The sequence below is a fragment of the Gallus gallus genome, chromosome 6 (genome assembly GCF_016699485.2).
Source record: "Gallus gallus isolate bGalGal1 chromosome 6, bGalGal1.mat.broiler.GRCg7b, whole genome shotgun sequence".
Taxonomy (NCBI): domain Eukaryota; kingdom Metazoa; phylum Chordata; class Aves; order Galliformes; family Phasianidae; genus Gallus; species Gallus gallus.
The window spans coordinates 9,136,107-9,153,314 of NC_052537.1; the positions used below are offsets into that span (position 1 = coordinate 9,136,107).

A 17,208-nucleotide genomic window follows, 5' to 3' on the forward strand; every position below is an offset into this window, starting at 1 on the left:
TTTTCAGATTTTTTTTCTGTTTCAAAAGATCAAAGTCAATATCATGATAGGTGCAGTACATGCTAGAAAAATATGTTCTTTGCAGTAAGATTTCTACAGTAATTTAATCATAATGCAAGTAGTTTTAAAAGTTATCACAAAATCCTGGTCAAAGTATTAAAGGTAGAAGCAGTGGAGGAAGCGCAGGTAGAACATCTCCAAGTCAACAATAAGTGTTTTGAAGCATTTGTTAACTACAAATTGTTAAACAAGCTTTTTTGAGTGAAATACTTCAGAAATATACTATTGAAAATGCGTTCATACATGCTTTCACATTGAAAATGTGTTTACAGCACCCTATCCATCCACAAAACTAATCATGGGCCGTTCTTTGACACGATTGTCCCTGAGGCTCTTATGGAACCACGCCTGCAGCTGCCACCCTGGCTGGCTGCCCCACACTACTGGGGCTCTTCCATCACCCCGCAGCCATGCGCCCAGCACAGGCAATGGCAGGGCTGGATCAGCCTGTGCTTGCAAAGAGAGAGGCTGTTGTGCTGGGACGTAGGTGTCTGAAATCCAATCCTGGCTCTGGAAGGAAATGAGAAAACCATCTGGGGGAGTCTATGTTCAGCACGCACCACTTTAGCTGAGGGTCCTTCCCTGAGTCACCACCTTTACTTATACGGTGGTGCCAGCCACTGTCACAGTACCACAGATATTCTACAAAGCCCTGCAGACCAGAGGTGATTTGCTCTAATGTAAGCAGTGCTGAAGTGCCAACTAAAGGACAGTAGTGGTCCTTGAAGCCCCCGAGAGCAGCTCGGAATTCAAGAAGCACAAAGGTGTCACTGCCTTCCTCTCTTACATGACAATTACACATTTTGCAGCAGTTAGTTAAACACATCCATGAAGCTTTCAAATACATTTGTGCCCAAATGGGTGCAGACATTTTTTAACATATGTACAGATGCATTTCTTAATTTTGTGTGAAGTATTATGGCAGCCTCGTTGAACATTTGGCTCTTTAAGAACCATGTAAAAGTTTTATTCTACAGTTGCATTTAATTCAGCCAATTAGCATTTCTAAAAAAACAAATTTGATCACTAACTTGAATAAGAAATTTGGCTACCAAAAACTGCAAGTTACTTTCCCCCAACCCAAAGCACACAGGTAGTTAAGGATTTGCCATTTCATTTGCAGTACATATTTACTGTAGTATTTCACCAAATAATTCCTGCCATGTTTCAGTGGAAATAGAGGAATTTGATTATGAACTATGTTTGTGTGGAAATGACTCAGATAAAGTCATGAAAATACATGTGTCCTTGCACTCACATGCCTATTAGTGGTAAAACTCTAATAGGGATTCTTTGAAAAAGAAAAAAAAAAAGAATATGACAGACATACAAGAAATAAGATATATGTATTCCAAACTGTACTGACAGAACCTAACATTCTAGAATTATTTCTTTTATTTATTCCAGTGCCTCGGAAAGAAGCCAGATTGAGAGCAGCTGAAAACCAGTACTTTCCCTTAGACTTTCTAACTGTGTTATGATATTCTTTATGGACCACGTTACGTGTAGAGAAAATTCACAGTATTTCAAAAATATAAATCTTTGCTTTTGGCGTTTCTGAATTTATTTTTATTTTTTCAAACACCTCTGTTTTGAGCTGGCCCCCTTAATTCTATATAAACAAGAGAATTCCTCCCTTTAATGCCCTTTAAATCAAATCACATCGAATATACATCAGTATTTATTTTAAAACCATAGTGTAGTTTTCTTTCTTCTATCATGAATTATGTAAAATGCTTTCTTTTTGTTTGTATCTGTTGTGAACAATTAAGAGCCAGTGCCAATACTTTCAGCAATTAAACTAAAAATATTTTACTCATGCAAAGTAAGATCTTTAAGAATAGCACCTCTTATGATGTCATATGAGAATATGAAGGTGATTAATGATGACATATTTTCCTAGCTCCAATGCTTCCTGAAAGAAAATGTCAAGAGCTATGATGATGTGTGTTTGCTGCAGGATACAAGATAAAAAGATGATAACTGTCACCTTCCACCAAACCTGAAGATATCATTAGAGTTGCTACACAGTTTGTGCCGATGTGGTTAAGCATTTGTCCCCATTACCATTATAAATCCCATGGGTTTACAGCTCACCTGTAAAAATGTGATCTGAACTAAAACATGTCATACTATCTTGAGTAGAAGAAAGAAATAGACTTATCATTTTAAATTAAAGAAAAAAAAAGTGAAAAACAAGAAAAAATGCTGAAGTAATACATTCATTTGAGTTTTATTACAACTCAGTCAACTAAGTTCATAAAGTTCAAAATATAATCACATAAAAATCATGCTGATTCAGTTTCTCTTTAGAAAAAATATTCAAATGACTCAAATAACAGATTATAGAAAGTGTATATATACCATGCATTTCATAGTTTGTGCACATGTATATATATACATATATATGTATGTGCATATATCCATAACCTTGCAACAGCATGTATAGCATTTACTTCTGACAGAAGTAAACAGCATTTACTTCTGATAAATTGAGCAGCTTGAACATCATATCATGTCTGGTGGCCAGAATACTGCTGCTAAAATCCTGGTTGTATTCTTGTTGACTTAATACTTCAGCAGTAGTAGGATGGAACACCTCACCTCTCGGATGAAATTCTTGAGTCTGTGAAGGACTTACTTTATGGATAAGATCTCTTTTAATCTACGCAAGAGCCATAGAGATCCTATCTGGAAATAACATTTGTTCCAAATAAATATACAAAAGGCACAGACAGGAAAGGAGAAGTAGAAGAAGTTAAGTGAGACATCTTAAATGCCAATTTTCCTTTTAGTTTAGGGTTCGTACTTGGCAGGACATTGGTTTGCCTTGATATAGAAATTTGACATTTAAAAAGATGCTCTCATTTCATATGGGAAAATCCTGAAGTTCTTTTTACTTTCCATGAACAAAACTACCAACCAAAATACCGCTGACAACAACAAAAAGCCACAAACAGAGCACCACCATTCCAATCAGGAAACGGACTAAATGGCTATAATACAATATGGTGTATACACAAATGTTACAATCATATCTTTTCTATTTTCCATCTTTTCTTGGCTGCAGATATTCATGGGCAATACAATAGGTTGAGGGACCATTCTGTTCACTCCATACTGGAAACAGTAGTATAGAATTATAGTCACTTTCCTAACCAGGGTACTTCAAAGGAGAAAAGTTTATATATGTTACTAGAGAGGTAAAACTTTATATGGAGAGATGCTTGATTCGCTACTCCCTAAACTTTTTCTAATTATTTCTTTTTTTTTTCTATTATTTCTTTTTTGAATTATCACCAATGATTTCTGAATTTATATATTTTTCTGTGTCTGTTTAAAAACTGACACTTGTAAAGAAATCTCTTCATGTAGACAATGGAATCAGACTAACTTTGAAATACAACGTTTTTATTACTCATACTGATTTACATGGCTTGAATTCCATAAAGTACAGAACTTTAAGCCAGTTAACCAGTTCACTACAACTAACAAGACCACAGAAATGCTGAAAGTTGTAGATGAGATCTAGGATATTATTCAGCTGGTTGGTATCTAGAATTAAATAGCTTTAAAAGCAAGAATAGTCTCTATACGTTGCTCTCTCCTTTCCTTTAACTCACTCAAACGAAAACTCAGATCAAGTATTTTCAGCATAATCCTACATCAAGATGAACGTCAAGCCTAAATTCTGAATTTTTTCATTCTTTTCCACTTTTTAAGTTGTGTGTGCAGCATATTGGCACACTATGAACATATTGAATTAAACAATTTTAATTTATCATCAGATTTCCCACAACATTAAATCATTTGAATAAGAAACAATATATCCTGGAGTAGTACCTGATATTCATGTAATCAATGATTGCTTTGGCTTGGTCAATGCTGAAGACATCCAAGTCACCACTTTCTGAATCAGTTTCTCCTATTCCAGCCATTGCTCTTCCAAGTTCTATTATGTTATCTTCTAAGGTCATATGTTTGTCTGCAAAGTAATTCCAAAGAACAAAAAAAACCAAGTATAAACATAACAGAATCTTTTAAAGCATATTCTGAAGTGTAAGCAGTTATATTATGAGCCACATGAAAGCTTAGAAATGAACAGCAGTCAAACATTTTTGTCTGTTGCCACTATTCTTATCAATAAATGAATTAAAATTCCATCACAAAATCACTGATGGGTCCTCATGATAGATGTTTAAGATGTAAGAGGTTGGCCTTTTATGTATGCAGAGACAACCATGGACAGATTAGTATGTAAATTCAAGATGCATTTACTACAATATAGTAACATTCTTTAAAATTAACTATTGTTTTTGTACTGTAAAATATTGTTCTTCTGACCATATTCCTTACAGTATAAAACAGTAATACAGGAATAGATTATTTAAAAGGGTAGTGCATTTTTAAATACTTACCGTCATAATTCATTAAACATGAATATGCTTAATCTTCATGCTTCATCATTTGCACCTCTCAAAATAGATAATTACCTTACAGTTTTAACTTGAAAATCAAAACCAAATTCTAGAACAGTTTTGAACTAAAATTTATATTCTTTTTATAAAATGCCTTGGCAAAAATCTTGAAATACATCAGTGTTTGCGGACACTTCTGCTTAAAGATAAAGGTTTAATTTTTCTAATTTGTGTACAGTGTATACCATCACTAGAACGATTGTGGAGTTAAAAAAAATAAAGTTAAAAACACAATTTACTTGTTCTTTTTAAGTCTAAAACATCTAGAATAGAAGATGGGGAAATATCCACCAGCAGTGAAGCAGATTTATTTTCCTTATTGCTTTAATTCTCTACTGATCTGTTCCCTAGTTCTTTGTACAGAAAACAAATTAAAAAACTTACAAGATTCTGGTTTTTATAGTTTTGCCCTCTGGTGGTACAGCAATCAAAACCCTGAAAAATTCACCTCAGTTTTCATTAACAGAGGCAGCAGAATATAACTAGGAAGAAATACAGAGAATGCGAAGGAAATGGAAACTAAGCCATTGGAAATGAGGAAAAGAATCAGAACTATCACCATTAGTGGGAAGGTAAAGCCAGATAACAAGACCATGAGATGTCACAGCACATAGGCCCAGATCCTTTCTCCAGCTAGTCAAAATATTTTCTTTCTTTGTACAACAAATTTTCAGGCGCAACTGCTTCTCTTAGGAAGACTTTCACAACACATCTGTGAAGTAAGGAGCACTTTATCCCCAGTGTATGGAAGGTAGACCAAATCATCTAAGTAGTTCATCTGGGTCCAGTTTTCAGTCCCTATCCTGCCCCTCTTTCTCTCTAAGAAACCCTTTTACAGGCAGCAAAGATCCCTTGCTTCTCAAACCCTTTCTCTTCACCCAATCAACCAAAGTCTTAAGTTTCCAAACATCAGTTTTCCTTTCTCTGTTACCAGCCTTAAATGAGTTTCCACTACTTTCCTTGTCTAAACCCATTCTTTCCGTTCCATGCTATTACGTTCAAACGAGCTTAAATTTCCAGGCTGCTTGAGTACATTGTAACAAAGGGAAAGAAAACAGCCATTAATTTAGAATATATTAGCATTTCACTGTTAGTCGCACCAGCTGAGAACAGTAAACAACGGAAACTCATCTCAGCCCTGGGTAGTCTACAGTGTACTTTGTAAGATAGATTATTTGGTGAAATTTTATGAGAAAAAAATATTAGAAGCCTCTTGTGAGCATTTACAAACTGCATGTTCTTTCCCTAGAATCCATATATCTTAGCTAGATATGAATGGATTTTCAGAGGCCAGCAAAAACCAAATTCATTACACTTGCTTGCCAAACCTTTACACTTTGAAGTGTAGGAGTATTGGAGCTGTTTGGGAAAATAAATAAATACATACATACATAAATAACCAACCTCAAAATAATGCATTACCTTTTTGGGAAGCCTCAGTCTTGTCTTGAAGCCCACTGAACTGCTCTGAGGCAGTCATTGCCATGGAAAATTTCAGCTCAAAGATCTAAAGATTTGCCAGACTAAAGATCCCCAAAAATGTCAGTCATCTTTAATAATCCATTGTGTTACCAGCCAGTCTAGTACACGTACATTGCAGTCTCATAAAACTAAATTGTGACGTGTTTCCATTATTCTCCATTGTTATATTAAAATAGTTAGCACATGTTAAGACACTTTCTCATTGGAGACAGGAAGGACAACTGGAATGCCAATGATCATAAAGCATATACATATTCTGTCAAAATTCCAAGAACGAAAAGGTCCTTGAATTAAACAACAATGAAAGAGTATAACAATTATTAAGGGCTTGATTTTAAATATTCATCTTTACTTTGAATGGATCCACTGAGTCCTTTTGCTTTTCCTTTGGGATGGACTCTTCTCAACATAATCACCTTCAAAGTGAATATAAAGTAAGTGCTGTGATCTCAGAAAAAGGGGTTTTGAGAGGAAGCTGCTACAATTTTTTTCTGGCTATTCTGTTCCCACCAGACACAAGCCAAGATACAGGCTTTTTTGCAAATTTCCTCATAGCCAAAAGGGCTAAAACCCCTTCCACTGTAATTTTTCAACTTCAGCAGTGATGACAGTATACTTCCTCATCATTCTTTAGTTAACCCATACGCTTTGTGCCCGAAGTGCAGAATTTGCCATATAGAAAGCTGCCTGAGAGTTGACCTCCAAGGATAAAATACATATTATTCACCTAGTGTAATTCTATAGCGTGTACTGAATATCTCAAACAGCAGAGAAATGTGCCCAAGGCTATGGTGAGTCAGTCACTGAGAGGGCTGGAACTGGAATTTAGATGTTCCTTGCTCTCACTCTACTGCAATTATTATTTATTTTAATAAGTCAATGATGATGTCTTTTCAGGACGTTTCCCTTTTATAGCACATACTGTACAAAGATTGAGGGACATTCTGCTCAACAGACTGTAGTCCTCTCAAAGTTTAATGTCTTTTGAGGAGAAATATTATCAAGTACAAGGTACAGTATTGAAGAGGAAAACAAATCATTTTAAAAATACTTGTAGTTAAAAACCACTTTATTAAAATGATTGGTAAACATTCTTGCCTTCCACATCAGGTGTATTTATTTTATAACTTTTAGTTATACTTACCACGGAGGTTCTCCAACAGGAAGTTTAAGAGATCCATGTATTGTGACAGCTGCATAAGACTGAAATTCATTTCTTTAGCCCAACAAAATCCCGCAGTATAATAATCTAGCAGAATAACTTCCTTCAAAGATGTCATTAATTGTTTAAAATTCAGATATTCTGCCAGCTTTCTGAAAGAGATATCAGAGTCAAAGGACAGTTTCTACTCGTAAACTTTCAAAATTTAACGTATGATTATATATCTATTATGACCATATTACACATATACATGTACACATTTTCCAGGAACTCTGCTTCATCAGTTTATAGATACGAATACTGTTGACCAGAAGAAAAAAAACCAACTGAAATAACTAAATAAGTGACTATAGATTTCAAGAGACAGTCATTAAATGTAAAGATATGACTAATGAAATAAAAATAAAAAGATGAACAAAAACCAAAGAGATGCATGCAAAATGCATGCAAAAAGAAAAGTAAGCGTCGAGGAAGAGGTTTGGTGAGTGAAATGACACAACTAGTCACACACTCTTGTTCAGAGATAAGTTTACAATATTAAAAAGACCTTGTTTACCTTTAGTCATTATTTTTCATGCCGACTGTGAAGAAAATTTGTATTTTAGAAATAAGGTAAATAATATACAATTACTTAAAACACCTAACACATTTAGGAATTTGTATTCCACTTTCATAATTGTCAAGGCATTTAGGAAGAGTTTCATCCTATTTTTCTGGTCAACTCTGGAAATTTTTCCACCTACTTAAAAAAAAGTAATGATTAGAGAAAAATACCTTTCTTTCTAGGAGACCATGCTGTTATTGACAAATTTATGTTGCTCTGTCCAAACATGGAATGAACTATGTTTTTTATAATAATTATATGCCTTTTTCCACGTGAAGAGATTATAGAGCATCAGGGCTAGGACTTCAGTCTGCAGTTCTTCCAGTGTAACTTTAGCTACGTTTCAGATAGTGAAGTTTTACATCAGAGCAGCGCTTGGTTTCTTAGCAATACCTGACAACACAGGTGCCAGCTATGACCACAGTTTCTCCTTCCATGTAAGAGTGTTTTTGTTCCTGCTTCTCACTGTTTCCTAATAACAGCATTAATCTCAAACCTACTCATAAGGAACTTAGTTTTTCAGGGTTTTCACCTGGCCAGTAGAGATACACTGTCAAATAAAATGACTTTTGTTGTTGCTTTTTAATTAAAGCCTGAATAGCTAAGAAAGTAAAGCATATAATCCAATCAGTTTTGTTTAAAACCATGTATTCTTTTGTTCTGCATAACAAATTTGTACGGCTGTACACATGCAAGCTGGTTAAAAACACTTAACTATGTACTGAAATAGAAGTGGAACATGGCCAGCTGAACTTTCCAAGATTTGAAAGAGTCCATATCCTCTCTTTCTGAAGCTTCTGCCAACTCTGTGTTTTCATAATCAGAGCTTCTCAGGGATTTAGATCTTCTGTGATGCTGCTAACAATGCCAGAACTCATCTTTTCAACATTCTGCAAGGCATGTCACTGACAACAGCATCTATAAATGATCGGGAAATTATGGGCGACTTAGATTTCTTAGTTACATTGATTGCTATTTCTTCCTCCACGGAAGGCTCTCAAATCCTATGGAGTATAAAACTCCGATATACGGAAACACAAGACTTTAAAAATCTCATACTGTGTCAGATAATTTCTTCTGATTTTCCAGCTTTAGCTGTGGCCTCCAAATTGTCCTTTTGTATAGAAATGATGCACTGTGATAAACTAACAAAATTTCAGTTCTGGTGTTAAAGACTACAGAAAATACCCCAGAACTATCACTTTCTGTTTGATGCAGCACATACTTTATGATTCACTTGTACAGTGTGCATATAAATAAATACACATCTTCATGTGATCAGCTGAGACAAAAAAAGGAACATATGATCTTTTAATGCTTTCCTTTTTAATCTGAATGAGAAATTTTCACAATAAATTGTGTCACTAAGTACATTTTAGTCTCCTGTGAGTTGTATGCTTCAGCCTTCTCTGAAGAAATGGGTCATCAGTCAAGAGAAAACAATAAATAAATAAAAATCTTATTGTTTATAGGGAAAACATATTTTTCCAGTTTTCTTAAAAGAAAAAAAAAATCTCATCAGGTAAAGATTTTTTTCTCATTAAAACAGAGAAAGATTATATTTTGAGAATAATATTTTAATCTCTCAAACATTCCATGTATTCAGACAGTGTGGTTCTGTTGTTTTGCTTTGTTCTTTCCCGTAAAACCCGTTAAGAACACCAGCCCTTTGCTTTTAATTCATTAAGAACTTGCCAGTGGAGACGAGTGCTCCTGAAGTATTTGGGCACTTCTGGAAATCCCATCCTAAAAATATAAGTCTAAGGTTTCAAGCTGAACTTGGGCCTCCTAAATTTAGCTCCTACTAAGCATTAATAAGAAGAGAGAGTGTTGCTACAGTGAAGACAACATGGGCTTACTTCAGAAGTCTTTGGCTGTCTCCTATTTCCCCAGTGCACCACAACAGCTACCTACCTCTTTACATTACCATCCCTTTCTAAACTTTTAAAACCTTTCTGATTTTTTTTTTTCAGTAGCTCATATTAAAGCATGCTAAATGCTTTAGCAAAAGACTTAACCAAGTGTGACTTATGGAAAAGCTCATTATTGGCCTGTGCTTATTTACATCTTAGAATTTCATTTACAGAATATTTAGAAAGAACGTAAACCCACAAACCACAACAGTGTAAAGTACCTATCAATTAAAAAAAAAAAAGTAGAAAAATCAAAAGATATGGGAAACACACTAAAACAAAGTAGATCTGAGATCAATGACATTTCTTCCCACCTTTCATGAAACATTTAAAATCACAAATGATTTAAATTGAGCAATTAATGTGGTAGCTATCACAAAATAAATCTAACTATTTGTATACAGATTTTATTTCATGATAATATTAACTCTAGTATTGTTACAGTTGCCACTTACTTTTGAAATCCTTCTACACTTTCTTCTGACAAAGCAGTAATTTGCGAAAGAGAAAGAAATGTATGAGTAATAGTCTTCTGTCCACCTACAGCATCCTGATCTTGGTCTTCTTCCTACACACACATACATATATATGAGTATAATTTTGAAAGTTGTATTTAATTATGTCAGTAACTTATCTCAATAACATTTTGATTTTGAGGAAGTAGGCAAGGGATTAATTCAACGAATGCCAAAAATGTAACACAGCTATAATTATACAGCGGCAACAAAATGCCCTAAAACATTTTCACTAGGCAGATAGTGCTAGGCAGATATATGGAAAATAGTATTTCTATCTTAAATTCATGTGGGAACGTAATTCAATCTTGTGCTGCTCACAATATGTCACTAACTTATAAGTAAAAACAACAGAAATGTAAATGTACAAAACTGTCCAAGAATCTAAATTTGATGGGTAGTATAGTAACTAAATGTTATACTCAATTTAATGCTTAAGGCATTATGGGCACACATGCACATTACTATAGTATTTGACCATCCCCCTGTACTCCCTGATCGCACCTTGGGAATTTATTGTCCACATTTGCTACTTCCTTAAACCAAGAAAATCCAACATGTTTGCTTCAGCTCAATGGCGCACACAGAGGAGTCTAACAGTAATGTTTCAGAGCAGGACTGTGTATCTACCGAACAGAAAGCAGTTCCTTGTAGGAAATACAACGGTGTGCATGTTACAAGAGATAACAAACTCATCTTGAAAAAACTATGCAGTGGTCTCCTCAAAAATATCTGACAATACTTTATTTAGTGTGAGTCACTGGCCAAAATCACTTCATCACGCTAAGAAATCTATGAAATATATAAAACAGTGGAAAACAACTATTTTACTCTATAACATTTAGGTAATGGGATGAGGTGTCAAAGCACATTATAAAATCTTCATCTATGAAGATATTCAAAACTACATTTGACATCTATCTGTTGGACAATCTCTAGATTGTTAAAATGATAAGTTGCTGATAATGATTATCAGTAGTTATTTAAAGAAGAACCAATTATACTCTGACACAATTCTAGCAAAGCTCAAAACTATGTATAGCACCACTTTATCAACTTTAACTAAGTCCTGCTGAGATTTGAATATTATATAAAAGGAAAACAACCTCAAAGCGTTCTCAAGTTTTAAGGAACTGCAGTGAGAAATGACTTTTCACCAAATGCTTGTATCCCAGCTGGGTTTATCAGCAGTCTACATACGTGGACAACCAGATGAGTGAAAAATTTAGCTGTGACATAAAGCACAAGGAGAAGAGGTTAACAGCTGGTACCCTGCCTGGATGCTGGTTACAAGTCTGGGTAAAACCTGAAAATTATTAACTCACTCAGGTAGTGTATGTTTACACCTGTGGGGCTTTACAGAGACACAGCAAAATTAAGCCTGAACAACATTTCTACATCAGCTTGAGAAAGAAGTGGAAGATTTCCTAACGTGAGCCGATTTTAGACTGAAAAGCATTGTTCTGACCTAACTGTCTACTAAATCTAGCACTGGTCAAGGAGAGCCCCCAAATAAAGCTACACTACTCCCCCTGCTGCTGCTGAACTGCAAAATATACCTAAAACTCCGGGACAAGCTGAATTACGTCCAAGGCTGACAAAACAAGACTGAGGGCAACCAATACGAGATTTAGTGGACAGACTAGTTTTTCTCTCTAATTAAGCACGAGTACTATCCCATGCACTTTAGTATTAAAAGTTATCATTTCTAACTGCAAAGAAATTAGTCTCAGATAGAATGTCTCATCAGAACAAGAACCGGGTAAACAAAGGCTTCCTTCAGACAGTTAGGAACGTGGCGCTAGTTTGTTTTCATTAGCAATAATTTGTGCAGTATGAAAAGCAACACTTTTGCAGTCAGCAATATTGATGTAACCGAAGTCACGTGCCCCAGCTAGGAAAACGTGAATAAGTAGCTCAAGATAGTAACATTATACTATTATTGAAAGATGGTTTTGAATAATTAGGAAAAATAGGAATGCTGCACTGAAGTGACTGCAGGTGTTACAAATCCATTGAAAAATGGATTTTTTTAGAAGCAGCGAGAGCAGAACTAAAAGAATAATTGATACTGATTCTTAGGAAACTGAATTAGTACAAGTTCATCTCTTTCTCTCAGCATGTCCAATTCATAGGATACGATCCTATATCTTTTTGCACCATTATTCGCACAGCATACAGTACACTGGCTGGTTAGTTAAAACCTTACTGATCAAAATGTTATCATTTCACTGGAATCACCACAAATGGACAATATAAGATGATGTATTTGGCACTATTATAGAAAAATAAGTTTAAGAAAGTTCAAGGCATACTGTTTGTGTTCTCATCGTCTTCCAGCTTCTCACCCATGGCTATAAGCCAGGTGTGGGCAGAAGGGACAAGGGGATTGGAGGACCGAGCAAGGAAAAAGACATTTCCAACCCCTGCACTCCCCAGCATTCAAAGCCGCAGTCATAGCCCAGTAGTATAGGCCCACCAGAAGGAAAAGAAAATACCTGATCTTCCAGAATCTATACAAAGTACTCCTTGCTGTTTCTTGAAAGGCATCAGGCCATGTTCATCATGTCAGAAGATGCATGTCCAAAAAGTAATTTCCTCCTGCCTGCAGCTGGCTTACTACAGCATGAAGCTTACCCACCTACACTATATCAATAGGCTGTGCACACTTAACATGCTATCATTAAGGCTCGCCTCATTCTTTTAATTACAAATAACAAAAAGGACCTTTAGGAAAATTTGCTGAAGTCTTAGTATATACTGTTGTATTGTAGCAATATACGGAGTATGTAAGATTACAAAAAAGTATTTTTAAAAAACCCACATACTTTGTACACAGTCTCCCATAGTTCCTTTCAAAACATTAAAAGAGTTTAGCCTTGGAAACACGTTATTTATCCAACTAAAGTTTGTGGTTTAAACTCAAGAGACGGGAGTTATTTTAACTCAGTACTGAAGATGAAGCTCTGTAATCTGCACATCAAAATCCATCACTTTACATGGCAAGGTGAAAGCTCACTGTACATTTCATCACCTACTCTGTGTAACTATTCCACAGAAACAACATCCGTCCCTACCCTCAAGTTCTTAGTGTTTAGGATGCATTTGTGTCACTGCTGTCCATAGTAAGTACAGGTTTCACATAATATGAAATAGAGTTCTAAAGGACTGCTGAGCAACTGTGGGAGCAAAATCACATTATTTAGAAGATAAATTTTAAAAATAAGTGTCTCTGTAATTTAAAAAAATAAAAGAAAAAAGTAGTGAAGACCCAAAGTCACTTGAATGATCCTGTATTCATGGAAAAATTCCTATGGGGCAGAACCTCACCCCCACTAAAAGTTTATCACAATTGTGATGAAATACTGCTTTGCCTTTTGATGGCTGCCTTTAAACCACCACTGAAAAATCAAAGGGAAACTGTTTTTTTGCATGTTCACTCATGTGATGATGAATTTACCTTTCCTTTTACTGTTAACAGCTGTGACTGACTGAGACAGTCCAAGGTGATTTCATTCTGATAACACCATCCTCATGAGTTGGGGGGGGGGGGGGGACACAAAACACCAAAAAACCCTCTGCCAATATATACTGTCAGCAATAGTCTTAACCTATGTACATATAGACTGCTACAAGAGAATTATTTGTTCCCTTTATCCCATATTTTCCTTCAAATAATTTTTTAGCTGTTCTGAATGTATGATATATTTCTAGCTGTTCAATATGTCACTCCAAGTGCTTTGGGCACCTCTTGTCAACATCATCAAATCAAAATACCAAATCAGATATTTTGAAACAAAAGAACAAGATCCTGCTTGAATTCCTCAGCCAATGTTTACAAATCACTGTGAAACAGAAAATAATAACAGAAGAGTGATAAACAGCAAGCTGCAAAAAAGCTTTGTGCTTGGGTGGGGAAGATTCTAAAAATAACCACTCCAGCATCTGCAGTTTTAGTGCGGGCCTCTCCAGAGTGGTAAGACATTGAAACACAAAAATGGAAATTAGCAATAGAGTTCCTGAAAGGAAGCAGGCTTGTCCTTTGGGATGAGACCTCTGCTCTGGCTGAAGATGTTAGCGATTTGCATCTGTTTGAAAATACAACAGTATGCTTTGCAAAATCTTGATGTTCAAAAATATATTCACAAAGGAATGCCTTGCCAGCTCTCTCAAATTATATCAGCTACCTGAAGCGTAAGGAACGAGATCCTCCTGCCCTCACCCCGGGGAAATGAAACTGGACTAAACTCTCTGCTGCCACAGACAGATAGTTTCCAGTACTGAGCTGGTTCATTAAAGCTGGCTCAGCTACCTCAGCCTGAGCGATACTGCTGACAGCAGTACAGATGTATCCTGAAACAGTGTTTCATATCAGTTACAACTTTAATCAAAATGGGAATAAAAAAAATAGCAACACAGGCTGTTATTTGTATTATTATATGCATTTTGTTATCAAGCTGTCAAATACTTCAGCAGAAGCAGAAAATCTTGAAGCTGTCTACCTAAATGGTTAAGGCAGAAACAGAAATGCATTCACGGTTCCTGTGTATTAAAAAACAACAACAAACACACACACAAAAGCCATCACCAACAAAACAAACACACAACAAAAAAAAACAAAACACTTGTTTGCTTCCACAATGGGAAGTTAACATCAATAGTTCCTATTTTAGTCATAGTACTTGTTTTGTTGTCAAACAAATGAGGAAATACACAACAGTATCACTAATTTCAACAGCATTCAAAAGAGAAACGCACAGATACACCAAATGCAAAAAATAATACCTATACGGGAGGAACACTACAAGCAACAGAGGCTGATGGTGTCCTCTTAATAACCAAACACCTTTCAGAAAGCATGTGCAATCCAAATACCCAGGTATATGAGTGACCAAATTTACTACGGCATTAGACTTTACTGACGTTTTCACTGTTGCATACTACTAAATGGAAGAAAAAGCATTTTTTTAAAAGAAAGCAGCAGTGGGAATTGCTAAGATGGGCATTCCAGTTTTGTAATATGTTTCCTGCTGAAGGAAATAATAATAATAATAACAATGCACAAATCCATAGAGTTTGCAATAAGTCACAGGGGATAGCAGGAATTATCAGAAAGGTACGCTATCACATATCACACAAACTTCAATACAGAAAATACATGAAAAAAAAACCTAAAAAGAATCCTTTTATAAAGCCATGAACTAATAAAGAGGAAAATTTCAGTGCTACTTTTCAAATCATAGAATCAAAGAAACATAGAATTGTTCAGGTTGGAAAAGACCTTAAAGACCATCAAGTCCAACCGCAACCTAACCATACTACCCTAGCAACTCTGCTAAGCCATGTCCCTGAGCCTTTGGACCGCTGGTCCTTTTCCACACAGCACACCCCGCTGCCTTTTGCTCACCGCTCCCAACAGCCACAGTATTTACAGATAACACTGATGGAAAGAATACACTAAGAACCACTTGTGTCTCTCATAAAGCGTTTGAGTAATGCATTCTACACAGAAAAAGACTTATTTATTTCAGGAAACCTAAATATTAATATTTTGTGCCAGCAGTTGCTATGGCAGCCTTGTGCCAACAGACACACACGCGCTGTGGTGGTGGCTGTGCCCAGGAAGGGCCCTGGCTGGTTTCGGACACGGGGCCTTCTCTCTGCTACATGCTCTTTGTGACAAGGTCACGCAGAAATACATACTCACACTGCCTTCATTTATCCTCCAAAAGCATTTTAGCGTTTGCCCTTTCTTTTTAAGCTTCCAGGAGCTTAGTGAAGACACTTAAATTCAATTAAAAGATCAAGGAGAAGCAAGACAAGGAAGCGACAGGTGCCAAGGCGCGGGAACAGCTAGACCAACAGCGCGGGAACAGCTAGACCAACAGCGCGGGCGCTTCCCGCCTCGTGCCCGCCGCGGCCCCGCGGGCTGGGGGCTGGCGAGGTGAAACGCAGCAAGCGAGGGTACCTGCCCCGCCGCCGCCATGCTGCCGGGCTCGGCGTCTCCGTTGCCCAGGGAACGGGGCGGGTCCCGAAGCTCCGCCCGCGCGGCCCCGGCCTCTGCTCTCAGCCTGTCGGGCGCCATCTTAGCGCACCGGCGCGGGGCTGCCGTCCGTGGCCGTGCGAGGGCCGGTAGCGGGTAGGGGGACACGGTTATGTGGATGGCGCCTTGCTCGTACCCTAACGGCATCACGTCAGCTCTTGAGACGCCGTGTTGGACCCTCAGTCCAGCCCGAGAACGCTCCACTCGTTGTTGTAGGTCAGCCAGTGTAAAGCAGCAGGCTTCTGCTGGGACCAGCACTGGCAGATATCTAAGCTTATACAGTCATGTTTTATGGCTGATTTAAGAATAATATAGTAAGGGGAAGATGACTGAGCAACTGAACTATTCATTAGGATTTGCAGGAAAAATGTCTAGTATACCGCAGTATTCTTGCTTCTCTTTGCCCTGTTCTATCTTTTTGAACACAGACTACTAATAAATGGAGCTGGACAGAAGCAGTACTGTCAGTCTTGTGTAGTTTGCAGACTTGTAACAGCAACAACAACTCAGTAATGGCACTTAATCTGCAAGATTGAATAAAGCATTTGATGGTTGAGTGGTGATGAGAACAAAGAAAAAGCCAACTAACTTTGCAAAGTTTATGGAGGTGCTGAGGGAGCTGCTATGACAAAGCAGTTTTTTTGTAGTGTCCCCACATAAAGAAAGGAATCTCTTGGGATTTCTGCAGCTGCTTTGAGGTCTGCTGCTGTTTCTTAGCACTTTACCACTTTCTGAAGGTTGTCATCGTTGGTGTCTTGCACCGCACAGAACACTGAGCACTGTACCTCTGTCATAAGAGACTCAAACCTGCCCATTACCCACCATGACTGATGTCTGAGATTCGACATATATGCAGCTCCTCTTCCTGCACAACAGTCTGACCCGTAATGACACATACACACCAATCATGCTTCCAAAAGGACTCAGGAATCTGTTGGAATGCAGTTGAGA

At 36.9% G+C, this 17,208-nt stretch overlaps 1 protein-coding gene across 10 annotated transcripts in view; it reads right to left on the bottom strand.

Moving 5' to 3' along the window:
• CABCOCO1 (ciliary associated calcium binding coiled-coil 1) overlaps positions 1 to 17,208 on the bottom strand; it is a 220,722-nt gene that overhangs the window by 34,887 nt on the left and 168,627 nt on the right. For 2 of the 10 annotated variants that reach the window (XM_046943262.1, XM_046943260.1), the window contains exons 1-4: positions 16,183 to 16,228; positions 10,155 to 10,267; positions 7,165 to 7,330; positions 3,904 to 4,045 (exon numbers count right to left, since the gene is read on the bottom strand). In XM_046943262.1, the coding sequence (XP_046799218.1) occupies positions 3,904 to 4,045; positions 7,165 to 7,300 (278 nt within the window). In that variant the 5' untranslated portion in view covers positions 7,301 to 7,330; positions 10,155 to 10,267; positions 16,183 to 16,228. Of the gene's footprint in view, positions 1 to 3,903; positions 4,046 to 7,164; positions 7,335 to 10,154; positions 10,268 to 11,320; positions 11,444 to 14,401; positions 14,425 to 15,917; positions 16,229 to 17,208 lie in introns of those variants that run through there. The other 8 variants (XM_421543.7, XM_015288138.4, XM_046943259.1 and 5 more) reach the window with 7 other exon arrangements.